Source organism: Mustelus asterias, chromosome 6, assembly GCF_964213995.1.
Source record: "Mustelus asterias chromosome 6, sMusAst1.hap1.1, whole genome shotgun sequence".
Lineage (NCBI taxonomy): Eukaryota > Metazoa > Chordata > Chondrichthyes > Carcharhiniformes > Triakidae > Mustelus > Mustelus asterias.
Genome location: NC_135806.1, coordinates 108,992,159 through 109,000,494, shown reverse-complemented (window position 1 = coordinate 109,000,494; position 8,336 = coordinate 108,992,159). Strand labels below are relative to the sequence as shown.

Genomic DNA, 8,336 nt, shown 5'->3' with positions numbered 1-8,336 from the left:
CTCCTTTCAGGTGAAGCAGCGCGTCACATGCAACTCCTTCAATCTGGTCTATTGCATTCGCTGCTCCCAATGCGGTTCTACTCTACATCGGAGAGAACAAAGGTAGACTGGGCGATTGCTTTGCTGAACACCTTCGGTCCGTCCACAGAACCAGACCTTCCTGTCGCTTGCCACTTCAACACACCACCCTGCTCTCCTGTCCACATGTCTATCCTTGGCCTTTTGCAATGTTCCAGCAAACCCCAAAGAAAACTGGAGGAGCAGCACCTCGTCTTCTGATTGGGCACTTTACAGCCTTCCGGACTGAACATTGAGTTCAACAACTTCAGAGCATGAATTCTCCCCTCCACCTTCACCCCATTTCCATTTATTTTATTTCATTTTGTTTCATCTCATTCATCCATTTTATCATCCTCCTTTCTCACTTCCATTTTTCCACTTCTCCATTCAAGCTCTCCTTCTTGCTCCCTTCCCAGCCCCTCAGGGCAACTGCCAAAATTCCCAAGGCAGTCCCCTAAACATCTGTATCTCTGTTCTGCCAATCACGCATTCTGATCACTTAATGGACACTTTTTAGCACCTTTCTCAGCCTTCTGTATCCTCATTTACATTCCTTTTGTCCCTTTCGACCGCTACACCCCCCCCCCCCCCACCCCCACCCCACCCTCATAGTATAAATCTCTGCTGATTCTCTTTGTTTGTAGCTCTGATGAAGGGTCATCTAGATGTGAAACGTTGGCTCTGTTCTCTCCTCACAGATGCTGTCAGACCTGCTGAGATCTTCCAGCACTTTCTGCTTCAGTAGCTAATTATCAGTTTCCTCCCAATCATCAGCAAAGTGATAGAAGATGTTGTCAGCAGTGCTATTAAGGGGCATTTGCTCACCAAAAATCTGCTGAGCAATACTCAGTTTAGGTTCTACCAGGGCTGCTAGATTCAAGATCTCATTATAACCTTGGTCCAAACATGGTCAGAAGAGCATAACTGCATAAGAGCAAACCAAGGTGAGGTGAGAGTGATTGCTCTTCACATCAAGGCAGCACTTGACCGAGTATGGCATCAAGGGGCCCTAGCAAAATTGAATTCAGTTGTAATCAGGGAGAAAACTCACCACTGGTTGGAGTTGTGCCTAGAACAAAGAAAGATGGTGGTTGGAGGCCAATCATCCCAGCCCTAGCAGTTCCACAGGGAGTGTCCTAGGCCCAACCAACTTCAGTTCCTTTATCAATGACCTTCCTTCCATCATAAGGTCAGAAATGGGGATGTTTGCTGATGCCATTCGTAACTCATCAGTTAATGAAGAGTCTGTGCTTGCATGCAGCAAGACCTGGACAACATTCAGCTGTGGACTGATAGATGGAAAGTAACATTACTACCAGAACAGTGTCAGGTAATGACCAACTCCAGTAAGAGAGAGACTAACTGCTTCCTTTTAACATTCAACAGCATTACCATGATGCACCCCCCCCCCTCCCCTTTCCCGCCATCAACAGTTACTATTGACCAAAAATTTAAATGGAGCGGCAATCAAATACTGTGGCTATAACAGCAGGTTAGAGGCCAGGCATTCTGCAGAATGTAACTCACCTCTACATTCTCCAGATCCTTTCCACCAGTCAGGAGTCTGATGGAATACTCTCCACTTCCCTGGATGAGTGGAGCTCCAACAATACACAAGAAACTCAACACCATCCAGGACAAAGCAGCCAGCTTAACTGGCACCCCATTTGTTATCTGAAACATTCATTCCCTCTGCCACTGGTGCACAGTGACAGCAGTGTGTACCAGCTGCAAGATACACTCCAAGAACTCACCAATGTTTCTTCAACAGCACCTTCCAAACCTGCGACCTCTACTGCTAAAGAACAAATGCAGCAGGTGCATGGAATGACCACCATCTGCAGGTTCCCCTTCAAATCACACACCATTCTGACTTGGAAATATATTGTCGTCCCTTCACTGTCCCTGGGTCAAAATCCTGGAACTCTCTCCCTAACAGCACTGTGGGTGTACTTAACCATCCAATAAGGACACTCTGCCACATTCTCAGGGGCAATTAAGTACGGCCAATAAATACAACCATACGAATTAGGAGCAGGAGTAGGCCAATCAGTCCTTTGAGCCTGCTCTGCCATTCAATAAGATCATGGCTGATCTGAATGTAACCTCAGCACTACATTCCCACCTACTCCTGATAACCTTTCACCCCTTTGTTTAGCAAGAATTTGATCATGGCCTCTGCCAGAGACGCCCATATTCCATGAACAAATAGTTTTTAAAAATCAGTTCATCACACGCAGCTAATTTAGATGCTTGAGTAGCATGAAAACAGTGTTAAAATGGCTGGGTCCAGATTGGATAATTTCCTTTCACTCAATCTAAGGAATTCAGATTATTTCAGATAACATAGAAGCAAAGTGGTGCACATCTGTTACATTCTATATAACAGAATCTGTTATATTCTAACAGATATTTGTTATATTCTATACTATATAGCCAACTAGCTTGTGAAATAAGCATAATATACTCCATAATGACAAAATAGCTTATGAGGATATTAACACTATATTATGTGCTGTAAAAAATTCATTTCTTTTGGCAAGTTTGCAGTTAGCAATGTAATATAGCACTGAATAACAATGAATAGAAATGAATGGTATTAAAGTTGGAGTGAGGTTACAATAACAATGAACATTTTTTTGAGTCATGTATTGTAGTTCGATAAACTCAGCAGAACTAATGTTCTGTAGAATCCTCACTCGCTATGGGAAAGATTTCATCATATGAAGGTGGCGGAATGCTATCGGGAACTTCATCAACTGTTAATGTGGCTTCTGATTCATCTTGGTCTTCCTTTATCCTGTGGAGATACATTACCAATATTACACAGATAAACACAAAAATATGCAACTCATTTTAAGGTTTCACTTTATATGAATTTTTCAGTAAAGATCGAAACAGAGGAATACTAGCACATCTTGTGTCTTTGATCATGATGAGTTAAAGGATATTCTGCTTTATAACAATATGAATGTTTGTGGTGTGTTAGAAGCTGACATCAGGACCATTGGTTTACTGTGAATAAATCACATTCCATTTTTATAGAAAGGACACTGGGATTTTTGCCAGTGGAGGATTAAATTCCATGAGTTGGATTTTATTCCCCGTTCCAGCATGTTTGAAGGTGAGGTCCCGTAACATGCAGAGCATGTCCTTCCTGCTCTCCCCTAACCTGTCTCCCATTTTTACAGTGGGTGGCGGGAGTGTCAGGCAACCCACCTGCCTTAGGGCTATTGAGGCTCCTAATTGGCCTCATTCTGCCTCCACCACCATTTTACTCACGGCAGGGAGACCCAGGATAGCCCAATAGCATTTAATGTATGGTCTGGGGCGGCACGGTGGCACAGTGGCTAGCACTGCTGCCTCACAGCACCAGGGACCCGGGTTCAATTCCCGGCTTGGATCACTGTCTGTGCGGAGTTTGCACATTCTTCCCGTGTCTGCATGGGTTTCCTCCGGGTTTCCTCCCACAGTCCCAAGATGTGCAGGTTAGGTGCATTGTCCATGCTAAATTCTCCCTGTGTCCCCGAACAGGTGCCGGAGTGAGGCGACTAGGGGATTTTAACAATAACTTCATTACAGTGTGAATGTAAGACTACCTGTGACTAATAAACATTTTGGTGTCGGGCAAGAGATGAGGGACATCCTCCCCCAAGATCATACCCTCATTTTAACCTTCCTCCGGCCTCTCAAACCTGTACCGCCCCCCCTTTATTGACTCATTTTGACTATGTTTTGTGTGCCGAATAACATTATGAGCAAAAAAACTTGCTATTTATACAGGTTACCTGCTAATTTAGATTACCTGCCAATTGCCGACTTTTTATTCGGGGATAAGAGGGGCAGAGTGGATTGGGGGTGAAATAGGTCCCCGCCTGGCATCAACGTCCAAATCCTTCCAACATAAACCACCGACTATAAAAGTGGGAGACAGGTTAGAGGAGAGCGGGAAGGACATGCTCTGCATTTTACGGGACCTCACCTTCAAACATGCTGGCACGGGGGAATAAAATCCAACTCATGGAATTTAATCCTCCAGAGCACCGGCAAAAATCCCAGAGTCATTTCTATAAAAATGGAATGTGACTTATTCACAGTAAATCAATGTCCCTGATGTCAGCTTCTAACACAACACAAACATTCATATTGTTATAAAGCAGGTGGTAAGTGCGGGCGAGATTCCTGGTTGGCCAGGTGATGAAAAGAAATTGGAACCTCTACCATCACTATTCATGGTTCCAGGCTACAAAATGCATGTAAAAATGTATGTTGCTACAGTAAGTCGGACTCTTTGGGGATGGGGGGGTGCGGTGGGGGGGTGCGCACAGTTAACTCAGTGGGCAGGATGGCCAGTGTGGGTCAGATTGGTGCCAGCAAGGTTAGATGTCCATTCTGCTGGGATGGATTCTGGATCTGTCTCCTTGCCAGACCCTTGGTGGAGGCTGTAGCACTCTGAGTGGGACCTGCCTTTGGACAGAGAACTCAGAAGAAAAAAAAATCACCTTTCAAAAATGTGTCAGATGGGAGTTTGTCTTCTGTAGAAGCTATCAATCAATGTTTGTGCATGGGGCAGGATTTCCCATCCCCTCCTGTTGGTGGGATCTTCTCGTCCCGCTGAAGGTGACCTCCCCCCCACCCCCATGGAGTGGTTCCCTGGCAATGAGGCCAGCTAGCCATGCCAATGGGCATTGATTCAGCAGGACCAGAAGATCCTGCCCGTGGCCAATGGCTCACCACCTTTGCTGTGGGAAAACCCCCAGGGGGCAGGGGGGTGTGGGTGGGGGTAGAAAATTCCAGCACCAATCTTTGAAGACTCCCACACTTTATTGACCTGAAATGTTAAACTCTTTCTATTTCCACAGATGATGCCAATGTCATGAGTATTTCCAGCCGATTTCCAGCTTCCATAGTATTTTAGTTTTGTGTCTTAGCTGAGCCTCCTTTTAGATAAATGGAACAGAATAACACCTGGCTTCTAATGCAATGTAAGGAGTGATTTTCTCAATAGGACATACCATTTTTAAAAAAGTTAATTCTTGGAAACTGGGTATTGCTGTCATTTGCCTGACTGGAATTGATGCCTGGCTGTCATTTATTGTCCATTCCTGGTGGCCCTGAGAGGATGGTGATTGCTGCCTCCTTGAACTATAGTGACTCGATACAACTCAATGCCTCATGCCAGCGCGGCATAGTGGCACAGTGGTTAGCACTGCTGCCTCACAGCACCAGGGACCTGGGTTCGATTCCCACTTGGGTCACTGTCTGTGTGGAGTTTGCACATTCTCCCCATGTCTGGGTGGGTTTCCTCCGGGTGCTCCGGTTTCCTCCCACGCTCCAAAGATGTGCGGGTTAGGTGGATTGGCCATGCTAAATTGCCACTTAGTGTCAGGGGGACTAGCTAGGGTGAATGCATAGGGTTATGGGGATATGGCCTGGGTGGGACTGTGGTCGGTGCAGACTCAATAGGCCGAATGGCCTCTTTCTGCACTGTAGGATTCTGTGACTGTGATTCATCAGAAGAGCACAATGTGGCAATGGGGTCATCTTAAATTAGACCAGCTAAGGATAGCAGTTTCCTTCCATAAAGGACAGTAGACAACCTGTTGGGTCTTTATAAAAGTTCCATAGCCTCAAGGACACTTTTTTTCCCCTGATACCAGCATTTACCTTCAGGCTTTTTAACAGAATTCCCAAAATACCATGGTGGGTTTTGAATTAGATTCCCTGGATTATTAGTCCAGACCTGTAATTGCTAATCCAGTAACAGTTTGGGAATATGCCTAATGAGTTTTTCACTGAATAATCAGCAATATTGTTCAGACTAATTTTAGGCTGCTGATTCATTCTTTTAAAAAAAGTTCTGCTTTGGGAGCTATCACATAATAAATTTATTCTCAGGTTGGAAAATGACCTTAGGAATCACAGTTAAAATCTAATTGCCTGTGCTGACAGACTGGTTAGAGTGTAGTATCTGGCCAACATTTACAAAGTCACTGCTCTGGGTAACACATTCCATTAAAACCCAAAGCTTTTGAGAGGGACAAGTAAAAGTTTTAGCAAATGTACTTAAAACACATTAAAACCAATTATTAGATTTAAATCATGCTTTAGTGAAATATATAGCTTTTGATTTTATTTTGTTTAAGACCTTATTTTAGACTTTGGAATTGTCTCTGACCATAGAGTCATAGAGGTTTACAGCAAGGACTCAGGCCCTTTGGCCCAACTTGTCCATGCCGCCCAGTTTTTACCACTAAACTAGTCCCAATTGCTCGCATTTGGCCCATATCCCTCTATACCCATCCTACCTATGTAACTGTCTAAGTGCTTTTTAAAAGACAAAATTGTACCTGCCTCTACTACTGTCTTCGGCAGCTTGTTCCAAGGTAAAAATGGCAGGTGATTTCTCCCCCCAACAAACATTTTGTTTGTCCAGGAAAAAACAGCCAAGAGCTTGTGCTGAGATAAAAGTTTGTGATGATAAAAGTTTCATAACTTTTTCCATTATCGTATTTATGGTATATCTTTTCAATGTTAACCTAAAAATGTGACACAATAATATGGCACAAGAAGTGAGGCTCATAGAGAGTAAATGTATGCTCTTGGCAAGAATTTTAATATAGATTCTCGAGAGAATTTATTCTATGATTAGCAAAGAAAGAATAGATCCCAAGTGCCAGAGACATGGTGAAGATCAGACAAGTGATACGTTCTGCACTTAATGAAATAAAATCTGCAAATGTGATTGTCAAAAAGGAAAAATATTTTTGCTGGTTTGAACACCAATATGTGCAGTGTAATCTCACATAATACAGAGTTATCTTTACTCCTTATCGGTCCAGCTCAATATCTATAGACTAATTGGTGCATGTATTAGATGAATACACCACTGCCATGCTTAAGGTACAAAAAGCCATTATATTTCCTTCACAGTCGAAAAACAACATGGTAGTTGAGTAAGGTGCCTTAATATTAGCTGTTACATCTTCAAAGCTATTTGATGACATGACAAAAATGGAATTATTTTTGAGACATTTCTAAATCAGGTTTGAAGCTAATGGTATGTGAGCCTCAAAACATAGTCCTGGGTTCAAATGCAAGCCACGGCAAGTAAACTATTGGCAATAAGCACTACATGCTATAAGAAAAAGTAGCTCTACTAATCTCAGTAGTTTAAAATGAATTTTGAAACAATTTTGCTCTGTGCGTCGTGTTGGTTTACTTTCAGTGTTAGTTCATGAAATTTCGAAGAGTTCTCTAGGAGATTGAATGTAAGCAATGATATTGAGAACCTACCTGATTGTTTCGTTCTCTGGTCCTTGGTAAGGTGGGCAATTATCATCTCCTGTAAAAGCTGTGCTGTCCAGAGGATAGATGCTATAGTACTGGGGAGGACATGGTGTTGTCCCTGTAGCACCATTAGGTGGATTAGTGCTTTGGGAGTTGTTCAGTGATGGCAAGCAGGTCGTGTTCATGGCAATGCCATCCTGGGCAGGAGATGCATATGGAGGAGGAATATACTGTACAACAGTAGCTCCATGGAAAGTTATAGGTTGATTAATCCCAGTAAAAACAAATGATTGTCCGCAGGGAGTCTGCTCGGTCTCCAATGTACTCTCATTAATTTGCTTGCAAGTTTTACAAGTTAACATTCGGAACTTACAAACAGCAATCAGAACAAAAGTGACTCCCACGGAAAGTAGAATGGGTCCTAATAACTGTGTCCATTCTAGATAACTAGTAGCATAATATTTAATCCAGCCCATTATTGTGAAAGTTATGCCCACCAGAACCAAAAAGACACCAGAGAACAGCAAGGTGGCCCCAGCCTTGTCACCATCTGACACCTGAACTCCAGGAGCTCTTGGTTGACAGGGAGTCACAGAAAATACATTAACAGGGAAATCATCCATGTTGCTGCTGCGCTGCTCCATTTGCATTGTTCAGTCAGTGCCGTATGACAGTTCCATGGAAGAAAAGGAGATTGCTAAGTCAGTTGGAGCAGTATATAACGTTCAAAGTTCAGTCTAGTTACAAAAAAGCACTTTGGTGCAAGTTAATAATTGATGCCAGGATATTAACATTCTTGGGAGTTGCAGAACTGGATTGTGTCTTCAATGCATTTTCCATTTTGATGAGTAAAGCATTTAATGAGGCATTAAATCTAAAAGTTGTACTCCAGCATGACCTTTCGCTTTGTATATGTGAAGGGGAAGGCTAACTGACCACAAACTCACACAACTGTACATAAGCCCCCAATATAGCCCCTTGCATTT

The 8,336-nt window shown here is 43.2% G+C and overlaps 1 protein-coding gene across 1 annotated transcript; it reads right to left on the bottom strand.

Annotated features, from left to right (window-relative positions):
• Nucleotides 1–2,736: 2,736 nt before the first annotated feature.
• tmem174 (transmembrane protein 174) lies at nt 2,737–7,994 on the bottom strand. The gene is made up of 2 exons (XM_078213882.1): nt 7,357–7,994; nt 2,737–2,860 (listed from the first exon to the last, which is right to left on the bottom strand). The coding sequence occupies exons 1-2, from the start codon at nt 7,992–7,994 to the stop codon at nt 2,737–2,739; spliced, it is 762 nt and encodes a 253-aa protein (XP_078070008.1).
• Nucleotides 7,995–8,336: the final 342 nt, after the last annotated feature.